General features: G+C 46.3%; 2 protein-coding genes across 2 annotated transcripts; both read left to right on the plus strand.

Annotated features, from left to right (window-relative positions):
- Positions 1–12,179, plus strand: ddx27 (DEAD (Asp-Glu-Ala-Asp) box polypeptide 27). The gene is made up of 21 exons (XM_076268985.1): positions 1–337; positions 495–641; positions 846–905; positions 1,002–1,254; positions 1,555–1,598; positions 1,791–1,877; positions 2,286–2,391; positions 2,734–2,907; positions 3,401–3,551; positions 3,816–3,915; positions 6,310–6,451; positions 7,823–7,976; positions 8,074–8,155; positions 8,962–9,139; positions 9,432–9,538; positions 9,659–9,755; positions 10,133–10,224; positions 10,418–10,538; positions 10,916–11,012; positions 11,652–11,723; positions 11,840–12,179. The coding sequence occupies exons 1-21, from the start codon at positions 251–253 to the stop codon at positions 11,853–11,855; spliced, it is 2,367 nt and encodes a 788-aa protein (XP_076125100.1). The 5' UTR covers positions 1–250; the 3' UTR covers positions 11,856–12,179.
- Positions 12,180–12,283: 104 nt separating this feature from the next.
- znfx1 (zinc finger, NFX1-type containing 1) lies at positions 12,284–24,341 on the plus strand. The gene is made up of 15 exons (XM_076268984.1): positions 12,284–12,453; positions 14,005–14,117; positions 14,237–15,459; positions 15,709–15,995; positions 16,152–16,393; positions 16,645–16,767; positions 17,082–17,230; positions 17,797–17,940; positions 18,697–18,799; positions 19,022–19,293; positions 19,457–19,596; positions 20,060–20,360; positions 20,833–20,943; positions 21,223–21,318; positions 21,517–24,341. The coding sequence occupies exons 2-15, from the start codon at positions 14,057–14,059 to the stop codon at positions 23,959–23,961; spliced, it is 5,697 nt and encodes a 1,898-aa protein (XP_076125099.1). The 5' UTR covers positions 12,284–12,453; positions 14,005–14,056; the 3' UTR covers positions 23,962–24,341.
- Positions 24,342–24,558: the final 217 nt, after the last annotated feature.

Genomic DNA, 24,558 nt, shown 5'->3' on the forward strand with positions numbered 1-24,558 from the left:
AGTGTGTAGCACACGTGTGCCACCAGAAATGTTGTGAAGGTACCTTTTTATTCGGGATTTACAAATAGTTTACGCTGCTTGTATTTAAGTAACAAACAATTTTAAAACGGCAAGGCATATTTCACTGAATATACGCTGCGTCATTTGTTAACTTCCAAGCAGACCTGGAATAGCTAACGTTAGCTATTTAACTTATCGTTAGTTCCATACCTGGTACATCCAACGTTATCGTTGGTTCCCGAAACACAAAATGTTATCGGACTTTGGGTTTATTGGTACTATACACGACGACGATGAGATTCCAGAAGATCCAGATTCGGAATCTGACGGGGAAACTGTAAGTAACGTTAAAGTTTATGTGATGAAATGTGGCGTTTTTGAAAATGTTAAATGGCCCTTCAGGTGGTTAACAGTACGTAGTCGCCATGAAATGCCATTGTTTTTAAGCTCAATGTGATTGATAACCTGTGCAAACATCCTCCGTATTTTCCCAGGAACAGCCTATTGTTTTAGGACGCGAGAAGAAAGCTTTGAAAGGACGTAGCAATGTCTTCAGTGCCGACTTCGAGTTTGGAGAACGAGATGGATTGTACAGTGAGGACTGGGCTATGGCAGACGTTATGGCTCAGATAAAAAAGAGGGTTAGTTTACTTCTTGTTCTTGTGTCATTTTAACTGCTAGGTGATTGTGATTGTGTCAGGCAGGCACATGTGTCAGATTTCTGCCTGGCAGATCCAGATCAGCAGAAAGATGTCGGTGGAAGTAATACTGACTGGTTCCTCAGTTTTTAGTTTTAAGACCACTAAACTCTTTTGCCCTGATCGCTTATGTCTGTCGTCTTTCAGAAAGCACCTACCACCCTTGATGAAAAAATTGAAAAAGTGCGCAAAAAAAGGAAAACTGAGGTGAATCTTTTCACTATTTCTGGGTAGCCTTTCATTGTTTTTCTTCTGAATAAAGCCGTCTTGACTGAGAAATACTAACTGACATGCTTTTCTCAGGAAAAAGCTTTGAAGGAGGGAAAAACATTACAGAGCTCTGACAAAACCAAACTATCAGAGGATGGAGATGGTGATATTAAAGAAGAGGAGGATGAGGATGATGAAGATGCAGGCGAGGATGATGGCAGCGAGGATGATGATGATGATGAGGATAAGGAAGAAGGTGGGGATGATGCTGAAGCATCAGGGGAGGAAGAAGATGATGACGAAGAAGAGTTCTCCTCAGCAGATGAAGAGGTTCTCAAAAAAGCAGGTGATTACTTTCACAGTATTCAGATGTTATCCGAATGCTCTTGTGCCCTAGAAAAAAATATTAGTGAGAAATATTCTCTATCTAGTCTAGATCCACAATGAATTCAGCACACAACTACATAAGCTTTTCAGAACATAATGTGTATTTGACACTTAAGCTGTGCCCCCTGACCAGTGATGTTTATACACACTGAATCAGCACTGTTATAATATTTGTCAGTGCTGTTTCTCCATACAGAAGATCTGTTTTTGATATAACCATATTATGTGGTAACATTGATGTTGGTTTTATTCAATGTAGATACTCTAAGGGAGAAGAAAGGCAAGAAGAAGGCAGGAGCTGAGGTTGGTCACTCATGTCTTTGGCTGTATCAAACGTGGGTTTTACCACAACCACTAATTTGATATTAATGAAGTAATTCAGTATTATATGACACTGTTATACTGTATGGTTGTTTTGGTCTGCAATAGTTGTCTAATGTAGTTAAGGTTATTAAGCAATGTGATCTAATTGTCTCATTTCCTTGATGATGACAGCCCCCCGAAGCATTTTTTGAGGATGCTTCCAACTATGATGACAGTCTAACCTTCCAGGACATGAACCTCTCCAGACCAATACTGAAGGTAGGCTTTCTTACTCGATCACAGTATCTGCTCTGCCACAAATTGACCCAATTCAACCCACACAGGTAGCTCATATCATTTGAAATGAAATGTATTGACTCTTAAGATGCAACTATGTACTTGCCACTATGCTTTAGATCTGAGGGCAGGACAAAACAATTTGCATATTACATACTTTACATTTGCCCAGCTTAGGCCTTCTGTTACTTTTGTTCACATATTTCCAGCCCTCACAAATGTAAACAAACATTAGTCAGTATTCATCAGTTAAAGATCTGACTCTCTTTGTCTAAGTGAGAGCAGTCTGAAGATGAGCAACACGCTTGTGACGTCACACTCATTCAATTATTAACGGTATCTGTTTTGATGTGCGAGTTGTGTTTCTAATTTCTCTCTCTTTGTCTGTAGGCCATCACAACTATGGGCTTCAAGCAGCCCACCCCCATCCAGAAGGCCTGTGTCCCCATTGGGTTGATGGGGAAGGACATCTGTGCCTGTGCTGCCACTGGCACTGGTAAGAGCAACTCCGTCTCTTTCCATTTAGAAATTCATTCCAGGGCTTAGCTGCCAAGCTGGGGTTGAACATGCGGTCAGTACAGTGTTTGTATCCAGTGAACATCTGAAGGTTTTTGGAGTCGGCATATTGTTTGATGTTTGTAATGGAATATGTGAGGCTTTGGGACAGCAGACTGATTCTGCACTCTGAGGTAATGAGCCACGTAGCCATTTTCCCCTTCCGTAGTCTTGACAGTAAATTGGAATGCTTGGACATCATACCTCTGTGGTCAGTATTCATTTACACTTGTGATGTTTATTTACACTAATTTAACCCCCCCCCCCCCCCCCCCCAAATCAGGTAAGACCGCAGCATTCATGCTGCCCGTTCTGGAGCGACTCCTGTACAAGCCCAAGCAGACGCAGGTGACTCGCGTCCTAGTCCTTGTGCCAACCAGAGAGCTGGGCATCCAGGTCCACACTGTGGCACGCCAGTTGGCACAGTTCACCAATGTCTCCACCTGCCTTGCTGTGGGTAAGCAACTCTCCATCCAGCCAGTCTAGGGACTATGGAGTATGGCCAAAATGACTGGGCTAGCTTCTAACAGCTTCTAATCATTATAGACGCCATTTTACAGGCTTACACAAGGCTCACTTAACGCAGTGAAATATTGTTGAGGTCTTTTTAAGAGCTTGAATAATCTGTCAAAATGAATTTTTTACGTTTTAATTGGCAGCAATCTTTTTTTTTCCTCGCCATAATCCTCTTTGTATACTGCTCACCATAGAGATGTTTTGGTTGTTCTATTGAACACACTTTCTCTTAAAAATCTAGATGTAGAAGTTGCCTCTCGTAAGTGTTAAAGGTGGCAATGAATTGTCTGAAAAGGTACACAAACTTTGACTTTGATGTTTGATTTTGCCTTTCCAATACACTCATTAATTGTACTTGTGTAAAACACTGCGTCTAGGCACTAGAAGTTTGAGCAGTGGACTTGGCTTATTGTTCCCCACTCTCTCTGCTCTAGGTGGCCTGGATCTGAAGTCCCAGGAGGCCGCGCTGCGAGCCGGACCCGATGTCCTCATCGCCACGCCGGGCCGCTTGATCGACCACTTGCACAACACGCCCTCGTTTGAGCTCAGCCAGATCGAGATCCTCATCCTGGACGAAGCTGACAGGTCAGACAGATAGTGGCGTGCGAGCCCACGTATTGGAAAACGGCACCTGAGAACTCTTTTCTGCGTCTTTGCTGAGCTCTTAATCTGTGGGGCTTTTGTTACTTCTCGCCCAGCTGCTGAGTCACCAACTGAGGCTGCGTCTTGCGCCGGCCGGATGAATAATTTAGGCCCCGGGCACTGAGAATAGGACGGCCAGGACATGTCATCCAGATCAAAGGGGCTCATGTGTCTCTCTCTCTGTGTTTTGTTGTGATTGCCCTCCAGGATGCTGGATGAGTACTTTGAGGAGCAGATGAAGGAGATCATCAGAATGTGCTCTTACCAGAGACAGACCATGCTCTTCTCAGCCACCATGAATGAAGAGGTTTGTAGGGCTCATTGCTTATTGGCCCAAGTTAGCTAAATGTACACACTTTTTACGCATGTTTGTGGGACATCTCATTTGTTTATTAATATCAGATATCTATATATAGGCACATTGTTATACAGCTCTGGAAGAAATGAAGAGACCACTACACATTTTTCTGATGTCATACGGTTGCTGAGTGACATTGGAATGAGTTGACGGTCATATTCAAATTTGCAGTGGTCTCTTAATTTTGAATGACCGTCAACTCATTCCAATGTCACTCAGCAACCGTAGGATGACATCAGAAAAATTTGCAGTGGTCTCTTCATTTTTTCCAGAGCTATATATATCGCTCATATGTAGGCACATTGTCATTTTTACATTAAAAGTGCATTTGAAACCTGGAGGTGAAAAAACAAACAAGGCAGAAACGGTTACCGTGCCCTTATTGGTTGAATTTAACAGTTATTTGTCCGCCACTCACTGGCGCCTTAATGCAGGTGGAGCCCCCCCCCCCCCCCCCGTATTCTTTTCTGAAGTGTAACAAAATGTTAGCCTAGAAATCTAGACGCACCCTAGCGGCGGCAAATTAATTTGCTCAGCCTGTTCGTCTAGTATCAAACCATAGGAATTTCTATTGGCTGACGCCGTGGACGTCATCCAATCACAGCGCTCTATTTTGTTAGAGAGTCTTAAGGCGGGCTTAACAGGATGACGACAGTCCTACGACGGTGAACAACAAGGAAGGTGGCTATGGCGAACGAAGAGCGGTTGTTTGAATCGGCGTTGGCGTCAACTTTGGAGGAGTTGGACTTGTGCTTTTCTTTGAAAGTTGAGCAACACAATGCACTTAAGTCATTCCTTTCGAAGAAGGATGTATTTGCCGTTTTGCCAACCGGATACGGATATGGTCGTAGCGCTGGCCTATTGCATGCCTAGGCAGTTTGAAAGACAATTCTCTGCCCGCCCCTTGGATTAAGCGAGGTGAATGGGTCGTTTCCAGACTATACATTTCAATGATATAGGATGGCCCGCCAGGCTAACAAAATGTAGCAAAATCCTAATAAATCCAAACGGGTGTAGAGAAGCTAGAGGAGAGGCTGAGACTGACTGACAAACTGAACCACATGGATTCCTGTAACTGTCCATGAAAACAAGCCATAGTAGGTAAATATCATAGCAAATAGCCTAAGGCAATGAAACAGCTTTAAACACATTTATTTCACTCATCTCGCTGAAGTGAATGCAGAACATGGGCTGTTGCGCAAAGAAATTAATTAGTGATCTCCTTGTGCATCTCCTTTCACCAAAAGTTGTAAAAGTTGTTTGTGTGGTATTTGATAAGCGATGTCATGGGTAGGCTGACGTGATTAAGGAGGGCTTTCTGTTCCTGTTTATGTACAGGTTTTACATAGGCTCAATAAGCTACAGTGCATGTTAAGCTACATTAACCAAAAGTGCACATTTTTGTAAATAAGCAGGTCGGGTATCGTTTTGTCATAATTAATATTTGCGGTTTGGGGAGTGGGGGCTCAAAAACCTCCTTAGCCCAGGGACCTCGGTATTAAGATGTCCTTGCCTCCCCTGCCCCTCGTGCGAAACTTTCACTGCTCCTAGCTTTCTGTGTTAAACACCATTCCTCTAGCCTGGACAAAGCAATAACTGTACATACACACCGCCGCCGAAGATTCAGGAAGTCATGCATTTTCAATGGAAGCCGGCTTCTCTCAGCTGCCAGAAGCGGCAAATCCGTCAGCGTCGTGTTTTGGGCGTCTTGAGCGTCAAGCAGAAAGTTAAAAAGTCAGTCAACTTTATGGTAATGAGCTATGACGCGGTTCAGCGACCAACGACCAGCAACCAATCGAATAGAATTAGAAGTATTAAGATAGAACATGATCGAACGTAAAATTCTGTCACGTCAGAGCGGCCAAAGCGTCCAAAGCTTCCCTGTACTTTTTTGACAAGCGTCCTTGACAGGGCGACCAGAGCTTCTTTGGAAGCTCAAGTCGGCGGCGGTGTGTACGTACAGTAATGAAGACTGTATCCATGTCTTACTTATCACTGGGATTAATGCCTTCAAATGAGTGGCTTTGGAAAGCCTGTCAGTCTGTTGCATTTGGCCTGTCAGTCAGCGAGAATACAGCTTTGATACAGTAACTGTCTTGGTTGTCAAGATCTCTGGGTTTGTGACATGAATCCACTTGCCTGTCCATTCTTTTTCAATGCAAACTTATTGAAATGCGCCAGCTTTTTTCCTAGTCTTCAGTGCTTTGAAGCTAATTTAATCATGTGAAGCTAATTAATGTGTTCAATATAACTCTGGAAGAGTGACTGTTGGCATTCTGGCACCATGTATTCCTCAGCCATCTGTGGCTGAATACTTGCTAACACTCAACTGTGTCTCTCTAGGTGAAAGACCTGGCCACAGTCTCCCTGAAGCAGCCGGTGAGGATCTTTGTGAACAGTAACACGGACGTAGCGACCCTACTCAGGCAGGAGTTTGTGAGGATTCGGCCCGCCAGAGAAGGTGACAGGGAGGCCATTGTAGCAGGTGAGACTGATGCACGCCCATCTGGACACTATTTCTATTACTGATGCTGCTGGTTCAGCAGAAGTCTCTGGATATATACCTGGCAGCAGGACGCTCTAATGCGTATGCATACTCCCATCTACATCTGTGCGGGAACAAATGCAACCAGAGACATCACTAGAACCAGCTGACAGTTATAGTAGCAGTGTGTTTTGCCGTAGGTTGTTATGCAAATGTATGGAATTACCTAAGTTTCAACTGCCCACCTTAGTAAAATCCCTCATGCCGAAATACAGTCAAACAACTGAAATACTGTAGATATTGTCAACAGAGACACACACACACACACACACACACAGCTCCGGAAAAAAATTAAAGACCACTGCACATTTTTTGATGTCATCCTGCGGTTGCTGAGTGACATTCGAATGAGTTGACGGTCACATTCAAATTTGCAGTGGTCTCTTAATTTTTTCCAGATATACATCTATCCTTCAAAACCGCTGTACTGGCTTATACTAACAGCAGGTGGCATGACTCAACTTACTGTTGTCTAATTTTATGTCTAAATAATGTTTCTGTATAGCTTTGTCTTTGCAAAACATAATAGCATTATAGAAACAACTATAGAAAAATTGCTTTGCAATTGAATAGTTCATAGAAATGCTGCTGTGTCGTCCAGCAATTACAGAATGAAAAACATTTAGCAAAATTATTCACCAAAAGTACGTAATGGCATGTGCTTAGTCTGTTGGTAAAATTTCAATAAGAGTTACTATTCTCAATGCACATTTTGGGCATTTCAGTGATCCTCTCATCTTTGGCCCCTGTGCAGATTTCTTTGTCTCAGTTTTTCTGTTCATCTAGTTCTCTTCACTATTGTAATAAAGCTTTATTAAGATCAGATTAACCTTTATGGGACACCTGTAACATTTAACTGCATCTCTCTGGGAAGAAAACAGGCCTGTAAAGCTTCTAATTGCCATAGACTTGAAACCACATTTGGTTCTGTCAAAGCACATGAATTTAGCTGTTTGTTTAATTTGTACTTAGGCACTTACCCGTATCCGTGAACAGTAGTGTCCCCACATTCACATAGAGCTTGAGAGCCTTACAATAGCATATTTGATTCAGCATGGTTTAATAACAATGCCCATGAATTGGATGCTATTAAAGTATAACTTGATTTCTGGTACGGTTCATTTAATCCAACTCTATCCAATATTCAATGATTTTCCTTTAAACTGTGCAGCTATAGGATTTTTGTATGTTGTTGCCTGTTACATGTGAAGTGGTAATTTCTAAAGGGACTAATTTCTCAAGACTTGTACACATGAATGATGGCCATCGGAGATGCTAACTGCTACTTTGTCATTCCAACGGCATGTGTAGCCCTGCTGACCAGGACCTTCCAAGACCATGTGATGCTCTTCACGCAGACCAAGAAGCAGGCCCACCGCATGCACATCCTGCTGGGCCTGATGGGCCTTAAGGTGGGCGAGCTCCACGGCAACCTCTCTCAGGCCCAGAGATTGGAGAGTCTCAGGTACCGTCTCATGAAGTAGCTTGGATCTCAGTGTAACGTGCGTGGTTGTATTCACACCTAAGGGACGTAATAACGGTAGTATTATTGTTGTCTGCAGACGGTTTAAAGATGAGCAGATTGATATCCTTGTGGCCACAGATGTAGCCGCCAGAGGTCTGGACATTGATGGTGTCAAAACAGTAAGTTATTTGGAAATGTCCACTTAACCTTATGCGTTATGTAATAGAGCCATGGTGTTCTGTCAGATAGATGAGTAAATGAGAGCATTTTATGCTTATAAAGGATTACCTAAAAGAGGCCATTTGTAAGCAGATAACGTTAGGAATTCTTGTAAAAAGTTCCTTTAACCCATTTACTCCTAAAATGCCTACTAAAAACGCCTATAGAATCCTATGGCATTCTAGACTAAATAACCTTATTTCCTGAGGGTTTTCTGAAAACATACTAAAAATTGTCAACGTCTACCAAAATTTAATATCTAAGCCTCTGTAGCACCTAGAAACATGAAATAAAAAGGATGCTGCGCTACGCAGCATCCAGCGGGAGGGTCAATGTTGCCCTACGCAGCATCCAGCGGGAGGGTCAATGTTGCGTCATGCAGCATCCAGCGCGAATGGGTTAAATAAAACAGCGAGGCTCTCTTTACATGTTACAGTAATTTTCTCTGCCCCAAACAAAGAAATCATTCTTAACATGAGATATTCTAATTGTCTTCACAAAATGGGAAGAAAAAGAGTGTTGGCGAGCCATGTTCTTACGTATAGAACATCCTATTTTACCGGGAACTGGGGAAAAGTGCTTGAACGTTCTTCTCCAAGGTCTTTTTTAAATGTGTGATTTCAGGAAGCTAATGAACCAATTTGACCGTGTTCCCGTAAATTTTCCCCGCTAGAAATGATCTAAACATTTCTTGGACATCATGTTGTAATCTCTCTAAGCCTTTGACACATGCTTCATCCAACCAGTCCTGTCCTTCTCTCCACAGGTCATAAATTTCACAATGCCCAACACGGTCAAGCACTACGTGCACAGAGTGGGCCGGACGGCGCGAGCGGGCAAAGTGGGCCGCTCCGTGTCCCTGGTGGGCGAAACCGAGAGAAAGATGCTGAAGGACATCGTCAAGAAGGCCAAAACGGCCGTCAAGGCCCGCGTACTTCCTCAAGGTAAACCACGCATTCTGTAGCACTTTTTTTTTATGAGTCATCACCACGTCTTAGCATTTCTAGCAGTTTTCAAGCTGAATGGTCTGATGTGATGACATGGTAACGCACTGTTTCTTGGCAAGAAAAGTTGCTGCAGTATGTTCATGTTTTACATGAACTCTTTAGATTTTTACCTGTCAACATCAAGGCTTAAAACGTTACAAGACCAGGCCCAAAATGGGTCACTATCTCTTTGCTGGCTATGAACACGAGTTATCGGGATGCATTAATAAAATGTCCTGCCTGCTCCCAGAGGTGATCCTGAAGTTCAGGGATCTGATTGACAAGCTGGAGAAGGATGTGTACGCCGTTATGCGTCTGGAGAAGGAGGAACGAGAGATGTCCCACTCAGAGGCACAGGTAACACACCGACCTGCCTGGTCAGACGGCTGACCAACAAAAACAATACCACCATGATGTACGGTATCTGTTGCCTTTGGGTTTGGGTTTCTGAGCTTTGGTGGTTTTGTGTGTCCCTAGATCAGCTCGGCCCAGAAGAAGCTGACGCAGAGTGCTGATGAGAAGGATATGCCCAGAAGTTGGTTCCAGACCAACCAGGAGAGGAAGCAGGATCGCAGTGAGTATTCAGGCACAAAAAGGGGGCAGAAATGTAAGCCCGCGGATGTTGTTAAACTTAGGTGAACCCACATAACCCTGCTCTTTTTTCCCCTCAGAATTGGAAGTATAGCCTCAAAAAGCTGTTTGATATAAAGGGAAAAAGTGTAGCCTTTGTGCTGTCATGTAGTGCGACCCAATATGAATGAGTGATGAGCAAGGCTATTGCTAATGAGCTCATACAGCACTACAGCGGTGGAGCTGGCATTTCCTCTTCATGCCTGCGCAGTAGCTCTACTTTTATGCTCGGCCTAGTGTCTCGGAACAGTCAGGGTGACCCATTTTATTTCCCGTGTGGCACAGCACAGCCTGAACTCGCTCATCTCTTTTCTTGCTCAGTGACGAAAGCTCTGCAGGAGTTCGACTTGGCCCTGAGGGGGAAGAAGAAACGGGTGCAGTTCCTGAAAGATGGCAAGAAGAAAGAAATGACGGTAAAGAATGTCAACGTGGCCTTTGAGTTTGTTTTCAACGCTGTGGCTGCCAGCACTGGATGGCACTAGGCAGTGTTATCATTGAAACTTCAGCAAAAACAGTGAAGTTGGTGTTATATTAAGGAAATAGCCTTGAAATATTGAATTCAAGTCATATTTGATGTCACTTTCGTCCTATGTTGGCCTCTCCCAGGCAGAGGACCGGGCTCAGTTTGAGATGCTGAAGTCCCAGATGTACGCAGAGAGGGCTGCCAAACGGGACCGCAGACCCAAGCGAGCCCGTGCCTGTCCAGAAGACGAACCTGTCCAGAAAGGTACACCTGATGAGCGTGTGTGTGTTTGTGTGTGTGACAAAGCAGAATTTCCAGTACTGGCCAGTTCAGATGACACTGCTCAAAGTAGTCAGCTACGGTTTTACTTGCCTAATGGGCCAGTAGTCCGGTGAATGAGATTGTTGGACGTAAATGCAAGGGGATCTTCCCTCAGTAGTATCTTACCTGATGCCAAAGTATGAAACTGCTAACATTATGTAGGCATGCACAACAGATATTTTTGTTCTGTAAAAAATAGGATGAGTCCCTGTTTACTTGTGGAATGTTGAAACCACTCTACTATTTAATTGCACTCTGAGTGATCTGAGAGATTGACGATTGCTGTTAGTGAGGTTATATTTCTTCTATGTTAACTCCAGCAAAAAAGAAGGGTGGTGGAAAACCTGGAATGAAGTCAGTGTTTGATAAGGAGCTGACCAACACAAGCAAAAAGGCACTGAAGCAGTACAGAGCTGGGTACGTTTCTACGGGTTTCTGCACTACATTGATGTGATGTTACCATGTAATTTATTTTCTGTGTAAATCAAATGTCTAAAGCTGATGATACATGAGGAAACTTTTTGAGCTATGTTGCTGGGCAGTGTTCCACATTATTGTGGTTCTAGCATGTTCCAGTGGATATTGGGCAACAATTTATTTTCTGGAGAACTTTAATCATCAATAGGGAAATAGTCATGGTCATTCAATCAGAAAAATGCAGTATTCAATGGAACTGGTTATGTGGTTTCCCAGCAACATTGGTCAAAAAGTTGCCCCAGTGTATCATCACCTTAAGGCCAGGGCTACGCCAGGTCTGCAACCGAAGCACTCCGTTTGCGTACCATAAAAATAGACGGCTAATTTTTTCGAACGTACGTGCCACCATCACGCCTGGTGTAGTCGGTTCCACTGACTATAGTGGAAGGGAATTGTTGCAACAGACGCTCCATGAACGGAGTGCTTCAATTACGCACACAGCGTAGCCTCCCTGTAAAGTAGAAAGACATTATGAATTGAATGGTCCTGTCATCTTAGACAGGATTGGCTCATGTGTGGACAGATTGTGTTCCTGTTCTTTTTTACATTTATTTTGTTATTTATTTATTTTTCAACCAGGCCATCATTTGAAGACAAAAAGAGACTGGGACTCTCCACAAAGAAAGGGGGGAGTTTCAAATCCAAAACCAGGTGATTAGAATGGTTCTGCTTATAAAAGGACTACTTCTACTTACTTGTTCTTGATGTACATTTGTATCAGAAAAACACATCTCATATGGTTGTCTTTCTTTTTTTCTTGCCTGTAGATACAAGAGAAAGTAGAGCTATTCTTCTAGTCAACGTGGAAGAGAACAAAATGGAAACTGAAAGTGGACAAGACTTGACACATTTGTGATTAACAGTTTTTTTTTTTATTGCAATAACAAAAACATTATTCCTCACTTTGTGAATATACCATGATGATGATACCACCATTATTATGACTTGTATGATGCATAAAACCGTATTTATATGGTTGACAAGTTTGACAACCCAGTTACCCGTCGCTCTTTGACTGTGATGCAATTGTTCAGTGTATTATTTGACAGACCAGATTGTACTATTAGTCAAAAAGGCATGTAAATAAACAAGAACAGTAACAGATTATGTAAGTGAACGTTTTTTTGTGCTCCCTTAAAAAAAAAAACTCTTGGGTGTACTTCCTCTATAATTAAACAACCCTCATCTACATGATTGTTATATGATACATGGTTTCCTTTCTGATGACACCACACTGAAACACTGTGAATCAAAAACGAAACCAAGCAATAAGGATGTCAAACAAACGTAACTAGAGTCGGTGTTTAAGTCAGAGGACGTCCCGACTTGACACAGCCGGTTCGGTCATGAGAAGCAAGCCAACAAGCAACCAAACAAAAAGGTAAGACTGAAGTAGTAGCGTAACATGAAATTCATTGTGTTTCTAGAAGAGAAATGCAGTTACGTACTATGGGATATTAACATCGTTTAAAGAGCATGGATCAGGAAGTAGTATAAAGGCAAATGTATTTTTAAGTAGGCCTACATACATACACCGGCAAAATGTCCTGTATCATCGCTAGGGTGTGAGACCAAATATTAGATGTTAGGGCTGTCACATTTTGAACAATTGTATAATTGTATAGTTTAGCCTAGCAGTGCTACAACAACAAACCCCAATGGCTAGTAGTTATTAGTCCTTTCATGACTCGTTCAGTTGTGGATTATTCGAATTTCGAAAATGGCATTACTTACAACATACATTATAATATACATCAGATTAGTGTTGAATAATCTAAGAGATGATTAACCTTGTTGTGGTTTCGTGATGAATCATCAGTTGCTTGGAAATGAAACTAGGCCGAGTTTTGTTTTTTATAATTTCAGAGCGTCCACCAGGTGGCGGATTGTATCTATCTAAAAAGTAACATTGTAGTTTTCGGAGTAACAATTTACAGTTTTTCTCAGTCGCTTTGGTGCTTTTCTCAGAGCAGAATGAAAATTCTCATAACTATTAGTTCAACCTCCACAACATTTAGTCATTTGTGCACATCATAGTAGCAATTTCTCCTTCCTCTGAACAAATTGCAACTGCTTTTGAACATCAGTTGCTTTGTCATGTCAGTCAAAATGAACTATGGATGCTGAATAGTCGTTCCCAATAAAACTAATAGTCTTCATTTCATTGCTTGAGTCATTACATACAAAATTGTTGAACTATGCTGTAGAATTGCAAAGAGCATATACAGTAAAACTGAAAAGTACATATTCAGTGTCTTGTACTCACTTACTCCCCTAACTACAGCAATTTGTAACTTTACTGTAGTTTTCAAATGGCAATACAAGTACTGTATAATGCTGTCTTGAGCATTTTCAGGTAGTGTCACCGAGTTCTGACCTTTTTTTGCATGGGAAAACACTTGAGAGCTAACTGTCGTAATGAAAACATGACAAAGCCATTTGACTATCTTGTTCATAAACAATGGTGTCAAGACTTCTCATTTTGATGACACAGGCAGTTTCATTGACATAAATACTTGCTTTTGAGGAATGGACTATCCATTGTGAGCAAGTGACGTGCTTTTGCAGGTTATCCACTAGGATTTGCAGTTTGCACTAATTGTTTTGAGAAATGCACTAACTGCTGTGCAAATGTTAATAGTGATGTGAGAAAAGCACCAAAGCGATTGAGAAAAACTGTAAAGAGTACAGATGTGTTTTGCAACTGTAAGGAGTCTGACTAGGATTGCATAACAATTTTCTAATTCTAGTTGAAACAAATCTACATAAACATGATGACCATGAGCTGTTTGCTTGTGATAATTAGTTAAATAATACATGAGATATCTGACTGGACTATGAAGAAGGTAGGATCCTAACCTTTTTAAATGTATTAGCAAACATATTTTTGGGAAGTAACCCTACAAGATTGTACTCCATCATCTGTCCATAGTTGAAACTCTAGGCTACAAAAAGCACATCCTTAGAGGACGTTCGGATAGAAAATGGAGAACCCAAACAGAGGGGAAAGGGCAAGACCAAGACCAAACGCTGGGCAAAGAGGAGGTAATATCAACCATCCCAAACATTTCGACCTCATATGTTCTTCGTTTTGCATAACTCATTTAATATAATCAATCTGCGGGGGGGATTCTCTATTAATTTTTTGTCTTTGTCGGTTGCAGAGCTTGGAAATAGACAGGCCAATGGTGCACCAAATTGGGAAAGACGAGGTGGTGGAGCTGGAAGAGGTGGAGGACGTGGCAGAGGAAGAGGTGGGGCAGGAAGGGGAGCAGCAAGAGGGCGTGGAGGAGGGCCCATGAGAGATGCCATATTCAACAGAGACGACCACCAGGAGAACAGGAGGGCCGAGGGTCAGGCTCAGAGAGGAGGTGGGGGTGATGAGGCCCAGAGAGGAAGAGGAGGGAGAAATGGCGTCAGAGGCCGAGGTGCAGGGGCGGGCAGGGGCACTGGGAGAGACGGCACACCTCCGGTGCGAAAAATTGGTTTCAAATATTTGGAGGAACTTATGGAAAAGGAGGCTTCTGAGGTTGCCATTACACTGTCCACCAACAGTGGTCTACAGGTTCTGCTGGAGGAGAGAACAATGGGTCATGATCTGGTCCAGCTGCTTTGCGAGATTTTATGCAAAGCCTTCCAGTCTAAACATGACCGCAAGACTGTCCAGCACTTGGCCAGAGTGATAAAAGATTCCGGGTTTATGCGCACGATACTGCCACATTATGTGACTGGAATGATGTCAGACCACCTTCCAGCTCGGCGAGAAAGATACCCGCAGAATTTGGACACCATCATAAGTCTGCTAAACAACGTGGTCAGCATCTACCCCGCCAGTTCGGTCGGCGTGGTGTCCACCCTGGTGCTGCTCCTGAAGCCGGCCATCAACCAGCTGCGAGCCTCGGGTCTGGACATCCTGGATGAGACCGAGGAGAGCCTGGACAAGGTCCAAGAGCTGGTGGGTCACCTGCAGGAGAAGGCCCGCGAAGGCACGCTGCGCTCGGACAACTACTCCTTCCTGGCGGCCGACGAGGACGCGCCTCCGGGGGAGGAGGACTTCCGCACCATGACCATCTACCCCACGCCCGAGGAGTTCCACCAGGATGAGAAGCCCTTTCTGAGGCCCAACATCACTTCGCAGCGCTACCCCAGTGGTCACGTCTACCTAGACACACACTTCCGTCTGCTGCGGGAGGACTTTGTGCGCCCCCTGCGCGAGGGCATCCGGCAGCTGCTCCAGACGCAGGCTGACCAGTCCCTGGATGGCACGCCCATGAAAAAGAGGCGTTTCGATGACATCCGGATCTACTTTGACACCCGGCTGGTCGTCCCACTGTGCACTTCCACGGGCGTTGCCTACAAAGTGCAGTTTGACCCGCGTCCTCTTCAAGTGAGTACACGAGATGGACATTTAAGGACAGCAAGCTCTTACATCAGTTCACAAAACTGTTTTGAAAGCTACTTCAAAAGATGAAAATCACTTCATTATTTCAGTATTTTTTTTTTTTTGCCTGACTGAAGTAAAAATTCCCCAGTGAGTCTTGTGAATTGTGTGGTTTCTCAGGTGTCTGGAGTTTTGCTTTGAGCTAATGCATTTTTATTAATATATACTTCCTGCTGGTGTGCTGGCTCTTTGTAGTTTGTCCGCTGGCAGAATTCCAAGCGGCTGATCTACGGCTCTCTCGTCTGCCTGTCTATGGACAACTTTGATACCTTCCTATTTGCCACGGTGACTGACCGGAAGGTGGAGGACCTCCAGCAGGGGCAGGTCCTTCTCAGCTTCTCTCGGGACAGCCGCCCAGCACTGGCCCGAGTGCGGCCCTCCGACTCCTTCCTGATGGTGGAGACCACAGCATACTTTGAGGCCTATCGTTATGTCTTAGAGGGCCTTCAAGAGCAACTGGTGGAAGACCTTCCCTTCCAGAGGTTTGTCTCTAAAACATAGAAAAGAATACAGATTGATTTATATGTGTCTTATCAATCTGCATATCCGTATGTTATTAAAAGAGTTATTCTATACAGATATCATGAACTCTGCATGGTATGGAATACAAATAGTTACTTATGTAAACATCATTGCAGGTATATTGTAGAATGCAACCCAGATATACATCCCCCTGCCTATCTTCGTACGGAGCCAAGGCAGTACAATCTGTCCAGCATCGCAGCTGAGGGCTTTAAGGACAGTGTGCAACCTTTCAACCCCCTGACCGCTGACGCCTGGCCCAGTGAGGAGCAGTTGGGGCTGGACGAAAGCCAGATCAGAGCCCTCAAACTGGCCCTCACCAAGGAGCTGGCCATCATACAGGGACCACCAGGCACAGGTGACACAGATAAACAAGCTACCACAGAAATGAACAAAAATAAGCAAGAAAATGGAAACAAATATGAATAAAAATGATGTACAATTTTAGTGTAATAGTATAAATATTGAGACCCGAGTTGACCTGTGATCCAGATTGGTGCTGCTGCATAAACGTTAGATTTGACTACATTGTAGAAAATATGCTTGGCCTCAATGTTGCTGAGTCAGTGTTCTTGCTGAGGAGGAATGTTTTCTCCCCTGCTCCTCCAGGAAAGACTCATGTTGGACTGAAAATTGCCCACGCCCTTCTGGATAATCATGGAGCCTGGGGCTACGGCTCTCCCATGCTGGTAGTGTGCTACACTAATCATGCACTGGACCAATTCCTGGAAGGTAGGTGACCCTCTTTGATCTGTGGCAGTGAAAGATTAATTTATGATAACGAATGCCACTGTTCTCTGGTTATCTGGGGCTGCTGTAGAACAGCTACTGTGCACAATGCCTCGTGCTGCTTTAAAAGTTGAATTATTTTCTGCAAGATGTGTTGGTTGAAAAAACATGGAGGCATTGAAATGAATGGCAGCAGTGTTGAAGTGGGATCTGTTTGGGCTCGGTGGACAAGCCTTGGTTGTTGACCTTCACATTTATCATTAGCCTTTCTCTTCCAGTGACCATTGCCTCTCTCTCTCTCACTCTCTGCGTTTCAGGAATTCACAAGTTTCTGGAAAAGGGCATTGTGCGGGTCGGAGGGCGAAGCAACAGCGAGGTGCTTAAGCGCTTCGCCCTCAGGGAGCTGACTCGTTCACCGCAATTTCGCCGTGAACTTCCCCAGCATCTCCGCCGTGCCTACTTTGAGGTGAGCACCAGGAGACCCCCATCCACCACCAACCTCACAACCTCAACACAGTGGACACCCCCACACAGATGTCCATCCTGCTGATCACATATCTTGAGAGAGATCTTGAGAGACTCAAACCGAGTCCACTAAATTGAGTTCATATATTTTTTGGCTCATGAATGCTTGCACCCTTTTAGTGCTGTGTCCTCTGAAGCCTCTGTCTGGCCTTGCTTGACTCTGATGCCTTTTTTTTTTTCCGAAAGTCGGACCATGATCATCGCTAAATGATGATGAGATGAGGGAGCTTAAATTTGATCACTCTCTCTTTGCCATTTATGAAGATCCCAGAGCTCTGATGCCTCTGAGACACTAGGGCCCCCTGTCTCTCCGAGCTCCAGTCAGTGAATCAAAAAAGCTCTCTCCATCTCCCTCTCCATCTCCCTCTCCATCTCCCTCTCCCTCTCCCTCTCCCTCTCCATCTCTATCTCCATCTCCCTCTCCCTCTCCCTCTCCCTCTCTCTCTCTCTTTTTATGTCAGTCTTTCTTATCTCTTATTAATCTGTCGGCATGGGGCTCTCCCTCAGATCCATAAGGAGCTGGCGGAAGCCGAGCAGCTGATTAAAAGGCAGGCCGCCCAGCTGGAGTGCAGTCTGCGTGGAGTCATCCACGAGCAGTTCCTGGAAAGGTACATCTCCGAAGTGCACTGGGACAGCCTGTGTGTGCAGCCGGTGAGTCATGCTGTCGCCTCAACAGTTTTTTTTTTTTTTGTCTTCTTCTTCTCATAGTTTTTGTGCGTTGGTGTGGTTTTGAAGTGATTAGACAGGGTTGGAACATTTTAGATTCAGAAAAACGAAAAGGCCTGTGTGCATTTTTTTTTTTGCTGAAACGCACTGTAATGAACTTTCGGATTCTACTCATTGCTTCCAATGCAAACATGTACAAACATGTAGTGTGCTAATTGGCAAATTCATTGAACAAAAAAAAACTGGCAAGAACTCTCACTAGACTCTCCACCTGTTTAATTCACAGATTTATTTTTGTCCTTCCTGTTCTTCTTGTGGGCTTTATTTGTGTGTGTGTGTGTGTGTGTGTGTGTGTGTGTGTGTGTGTCTGTATTTGTATGTGTTTCAATTCTTTTATTATTTATTTTCCTTAACTGTGGCTTGATTAAAGTTTAAGCAGCTCTGTGAATTTCTCACCTTGAGGTAGTGCAGAAAAACACACAGCTGACAGGCCCCATGCAGCATTGCATGTTGTATGAGAGTCGATCTCAGGAAGTACCAAACGGATTTCAAAGTTTCCTCGAGAGCCTTGTGTATGGGGCTGGCGGTGGGGTGGAGGTCACGGGGTGATGGGTAGTGGGCGTTGTGAGATTGATTGGTGTGAAATTGCCTGGAGATAAGCCGAGATGCATTCAGATAGTCCTCCGCCGAAACCGCTTCTGATTAGCAGCACTGTGGATTTCATGAGATGTTTACCTTCAGCTTGCAGATGGGTTCCAGAGTGTCGGCGAACGGCAATCCATGATCCTGGAGTGGTTGGGCTTCGGATCCACCCATTTCCAGTACCGACCCAACGGGAACCACGGTGAGCGCCGTGAGCAGCCCGTTTTGAAATACTTACTCATTTTCCATCTGTGATTTACACCACTGTGACAATCGCCGCCATAATAACCACCATCGTCACCATCATCATTAGCTGTAAATGGGATCAGACATCCCAGACCGCCACAGAGCTATAAATCACCATTGTCCCCTTCACTCCCCATCTCCCCTCTCTCTGCTTCTCTCCCTCCATCCGTCCGTCCAGACGAGGAGGAGGATGGCGTGGAGCCGATGGACGTTGACCTGATCGAGGTGGACGAGGAGGCCGATCTGATCCAGGCAGATCGTGTCCTGGACGACGCCATCCATCGAGACCAGGACCGCGACCAGGAGCGAGAGCGCCAGAAGAGGAAGGACGAGGAGAACGTGGAGGAGCTGGCTCATCTGATGCTGGCCATGAACGTGGGCAGGGCCCGGGCAGAGGAGGAGCAGCAGCAGCAGCCTCCAGGCCAGAGCCAAGCCGGGGAAGAGTGGGAGGTAATTAGGCAACGGAGTAGCAGCGGAGGGGGTGGGTGGGGGTGATAATTACCCATCACTCCTCTGCTCACTGAGGCTGCATTAATTAACTAATGGAGTGCTTTAGTGTTGGAAATGAGTCTGTTTTGTGTGTGTGTGTGTGTGTGTGTGCGCTGGGGTCCAGATGCAAAAGCAGCAGAAGAGGAAGTTGAAGCAGACGATGCGCGCCGAGCTGAAGAAGAGCTCGGCCATGACCGAAGCCGAGGAGGCGGGAGTGACCAACATCTGGACTCTTCCGCCAAAAGAGAAGTGGAAGCTGTACCGGTAAGCCCCCTGACTCTCGTCAAGCGCTTGCAGTGGCCATACCACCTGTTAGATGGCAGTGTTGGACAGGATACTTATGCTGGCCCGACTGTATTCAATGCATGGGGAGGCAATGCAAATGAACAAAGGCTTTAAGATCAAAGGATTCAAAATCAAGATTCCATCTGGAAAGAATTCAAAGTGAAATTAAAAATGAATGTAAGGTTGTGTCATGTCTTTTTGACACATTCAATGGGGCAATAGTGCCACCCTTTTAAGCTGGATCTTGATCAGGGTTTCCGTGTTCTTTGTTCCGGAGTGTTTCATTGCCACCATTGCTTGGGGTGGTTCCGGCTTCTGGACTTCTGGACTTCTGGACTCTGGAAATCACCTTGATACAATATCAATTACACTACTGTATTATCTAATTAAATTGATTAAATTAATCAAATCAAGCTAAATCAGATCCTCTTCTCTCCGTCAGCCTGTGGATCTACCGGTTCCAGACGGAGCAGCGCACGCGGGTCCTGCAGACCGAGCAAGTGTACCAGGACGCGGCCGAGCGGCTGGCCGAGATCCGCATGCGGGAGGACCTGTGCGTGCTGCGCGACGCCAAGGTCATCGGCATGACCACGACCGGGGCAGCCAAGTACAGGCAGGCCCTGCAGGAAGTGCGCCCCCGCCTGGTGATCGTGGAGGAGGCGGCCGAGGTGCTGGAGGCCCACACCATCACCACGCTCAGCAGGGCCTGTCAGCACCTCATCCTCATCGGGGACCACCAGCAGGTACAGCCCCTGCAGCTCCGCACTCACACACACACACATACACACACACAGATATAGATATAGACATAGACACACACTGAGGCTGGCAAATGTTCACACACATGCACACACACACACACACACACACACACACACACACATGGGAGATTGGCTGATATTCACTCACACATACATGCACACACACACACACACACACACACACACATTACATGAACACACTTCTGCTTTTTCTCTTGAGGCAGAAGACCATTTTAATTGTTAAGGATGTTATTTAACTAAACCCGACATGGCTTGATTGTCATCAAATCTCATCACACACATCCGCTTAACACTGAAATGGAAACGCATTGGATTTCCAGGAGGAAAGATAACTGCTTGGTTTTGGTAAGACATCAGTATTTGACATCTGAAATTACTTTCTGGGATGTGTGTGTGTGTGTGTGTGTGCGTGCGTGCCTTGTTGTCTTAACAGCTTAGACCCAGTGCCACGGTTTATGAACTGGCCAGAAACTTCAACCTGGAGGTGTCCATGTTCGAGCGCCTTGTGACCGTAGACTTCCCTTACGTCCGCCTCAACTACCAGGTCTGTGAGGTTGAAGGGTCACTCACACACATTTTCACCCTTCTAGACTTTTCACACGCTATATGTTATATATATGCACACTACTGCAAGAGAGATTGGACCCAAAAGCTTCAGGGGCCAGTTTTCATTTGAGTTTGCTGCCACTGAAATGGAGTTCATTTCCTCTCCTGCAAATAAAAGAAAAAAACACTTCAAAATATCTCCAGGTTTCATATTTTTATGCGCTGAAAGCGAACAGATTTGGTAACCCGTCTGTGTTTGTATTTGTGTCTCATCCAGCACCGAATGCGTCCTGAAATCGCCCGTCTGCTCACTCCCCATATATACTCGGAGCTTGAGAACCACCCCTCTGTGCTGGATTATGAGAATGTTAAGGTTTGTGCCGTAAACTGTCTGCTGATGTTGAAGTGGGATTGTATATGACTGGTAGCGTCTTGAATACCACATGATTTATGAATTACATTTTCAGTATCACACAGCTGTCTGCAATGCAGAAATGGACTGTGAACGTAACATCTTTGCTGGATATATCCTTTCTTTATTGCTCTTCATCTCTCTTCATTACTTTGGCAGGGGGTGCTTACCAACCTGTTCTTCGTGGAGCATCAGGCGCCAGAAGAGGAGATCAAGGATGGCCGCAGCCACCAGAACATGCACGAGGCCACTTTTGTGGTGGCGCTGTGCCGCTACCTGCTCCACCAGGGCTACCAGCCCTCGCAGATCACCATCCTCACCACGTACACGGGCCAGCTCTACTGCCTGCGCAAACTCATGCCCTCCAAGGAGTTCGCCGGGGTCAAAGTGCACGTGGTGGACAAGTACCAGGGCGAGGAGAACGACATTGTCATCCTGTCGTTGGTGCGGAGCAACCGGGAGGGGCGCGTGGGTTTCCTGCAGATCCCCAACCGCGTGTGCGTGGCGCTGTCGCGTGCCAAGCGGGGCCTGTACTGCCTGGGCGACATGGGCATGTTGAGCCGGGTCAAGCTGTGGAGCGCCATCCTGCACACGCTGCGCGAGCACGGGCAGGTGGGGCGGGCGCTGGCGCTCAGCTGCCAGAACCACCCGGAGCGCCGCACGGCGGTGGCGTCGGCGGCCGACTTCGCCGGCGTGCCCGAGGGCGGCTGCAGCCAGCCGTGCGAGTTCCGGCTGGCGTGCGGCCACGTGTGCACACGCGCCTGCCACCCGTACGACGCCGAGCACACGGAGTTCCTCTGCGTCAAGGAATGCCCGCGGGTGCTGTGCGAGCTCGGCCACCGCTGCCCACGCCTCTGCCACCAGAAGTGCGGCAAGTGCAGCCTGCCCGTCAAGAAGGTGATCCCGCGCTGCCAGCACGAGCAGATGGTGCCCTGCCACGAAGACGCATGCCACTTCGTCTGCCAGGTGCCCTGCGAGAAAGCCCTCAAGTGTGGTCACGTGTGTGACGCCAAATGCGGGGAGCCGTGCACGGACCGCTGTATGGTGAAGGTCACCATGACGCTCAAGTGCGGTCACACCCAGAAAGTGCACTGTTATCAGGTGAGAGAGCCGGAGGAGCCGCCCTGCCAGACCAAGTGCGGCACCACGCTCAAATGCGGCCACCCGTGCCCGGGCACCTGCCATGGGTGCAAGCGCGGGCGCCTCCACCGTCCGTGCAACAAGAAGTGCCAGCACGTGCTGGTGTGCTCGCACCAGTGCCACGAGCCGTGCACGCGCGACTGCCCGCCCTGCAGTCGGCCCTGCCAGAACCGCTGCGTTCACAGCGTCTGCCGCAGGTCATGCGGGCAGCCTTGCGCCCCTTGTGCTGAGCCCTGTGCCTGGAGTTGCCCGCACCGCCGCTGTGGCAAGCTCTGCCACGAGCCTTGTGACCGAGAGCCCTGCGACGAGCCCTGCGATAAGCGCCTTCCCTGTGGCCACCCTTGCATCGGCCTTTGCGGCGACCCGTGCCCCAGCAAGTGCCGCGTGTGCCACCGCGACGAGGTGTCCGAGATCTTCTTCGGCACGGAGGACGAGCCCGGCGCTCGCTTCGTCCAGCTGGAGCACTGCAAGCACCTGTTCGAGGTGTCCTCCATGGACACCTACATGGCCCAGGACGAGGACCAGAAGGCCGGCTTGGACCAGCTGGTCATCAAGCTGAAGGAGTGCCCCAAGTGTCGCGCGCCCATTCGCAGGAACCTGCGCTACGGGGCTCACATCAACCGCAGCCTGGCCCAAATCGAGCAGGTCAAGGAGAAGATCAACGGTAATCCGAATGACATTAAGCAGAAGCAGAACGCCCTCAAAACCCTCCTGAGAGAGCAGGACAACCTGAGAGACTTCCTCCAGGCGGAGTATGGGCAGGTCCGAGACAAGCTGGACAAGTCCATCCTCTCCCTGCGGGAGCTGTGCCACCAGGAGAACCTCATCATGTTCCTGGAGCGCCTGGGGAAGCTGCTGAAGACCCAGAAAGAGCGCATGTCCGGCGTGCCGGCCGAAGTCTTCTCCGTGCGTCTGGGCCAGTGCCTGCGGTTCCTGGAGGGCCACGGTCAGCGCTTCTCCGAGCAGCAGGTCTGGGATCTGGAGCGCGAGCTGCAGAGGCTCTCCTACCTGGCCGAGCTCAATAGCCGCTGTGGGAAGACCAGTCTGATGATGCTGAGTGTCCGGGTGAACGAGGAGGTGGACGCCCTCAGGCAGGTGCTGGAAGACACACGCCCGTTCACGGAGGTGGATGAGCATCGGGTCAAGCAGGCGCTGGCTGACCTGGACGCCAAGCTGCCCCGTAGCGGGCTGGGCATCGACGATCAGGAGAGGGTGATGATCGTCAGAGCTATGGGTCTGCCCCAAGGCCACTGGTATAAGTGTCCTAACGGTCATGTCTATGCTATTGGAGAATGCGGGGGAGCCATGGAAAGTCGGAGGTGCCCAGATTGCAATGCCGTGATCGGGGGTGCCAACCATAACCTTACAGCTGGTAACGAGGTAGCATCTGAGATGGATGGCGCTCAACATGCTGCGTGGTCAGACGGTGCAAACTTGTTAAACTTCCGCCTTGATGACCTGTGAGTGATTTCATCATGCATTGTGAAATATCATTGATTCATGTGTGTTTTTTAAAAACTGCTTTTATTGTTTTCAATTTCAACATTTTTCCATATTAGTGTGATCTTGGTATGAATTCTGACATGCATTAATACTTATTATGCAGGGCTATGAATGTAGAATGATTTGATATCTGTAAAATGAATGCACAGTGATTTTACCTTTAAATAAAGATTTTAAATATATTTTATTTCATGCTGGAAAACTACCTGAAAATGATTATAATGATATATTATGAATTACGCACTGTACTCCTGTCCATATACACTGGAACTCCATGTGAACCAAACAATGTAGATTTTTCATGACTTGGTTAATAAAAACATTATTATATTTTAAACAGATGAGGAGCATTTGTTTTGGTGTGTTTCTCATTCAGATCAATAGGTGGCAGGAGTGTATCCTCCTTTCAATGGGAGCGATGATCAAAGCTTTTAGAGATTAAAAAAAACCAAGCTGAAGATGGAAAAAACCCAGTGATAACCTTGTGTGTTTGCTCATGATTTTTTGTCAGATAGGATGTGTTCTCATTTTTTCACCTTCTATCTGATTTGGCTCTAT

Source organism: Alosa pseudoharengus, unplaced genomic scaffold (assembly GCF_046254945.1).
Source record: "Alosa pseudoharengus isolate Yale_2024_CS ecotype anadromous, Long Island Sound unplaced genomic scaffold, YU_APseudo_1.1 YU_APseudo_1.1_scf_5, whole genome shotgun sequence".
In the NCBI taxonomy this organism is placed as follows: Eukaryota; Metazoa; Chordata; class Actinopteri; order Clupeiformes; family Clupeidae; genus Alosa; species Alosa pseudoharengus.

Coding starts and splice junctions, on each gene's coding strand:
- ddx27 (XM_076268985.1), top strand. CDS start 251: ATGTTATCGGACTTTGGGTTTATTGGTACTATACACGACGACGATGAG. Junction 642..845: donor TGGCTCAGATAAAAAAGAGG/GTTAGTTTACTT, acceptor GTCGTCTTTCAG/AAAGCACCTACCACCCTTGA. Junction 10,539..10,915: donor AGACGAACCTGTCCAGAAAG/GTACACCTGATG, acceptor TGTTAACTCCAG/CAAAAAAGAAGGGTGGTGGA.
- znfx1 (XM_076268984.1), top strand. CDS start 14,057: ATGGAGAACCCAAACAGAGGGGAAAGGGCAAGACCAAGACCAAACGCT. Junction 14,118..14,236: donor AAACGCTGGGCAAAGAGGAG/GTAATATCAACC, acceptor TGTCGGTTGCAG/AGCTTGGAAATAGACAGGCC. Junction 18,800..19,021: donor CCGACCCAACGGGAACCACG/GTGAGCGCCGTG, acceptor CCGTCCGTCCAG/ACGAGGAGGAGGATGGCGTG.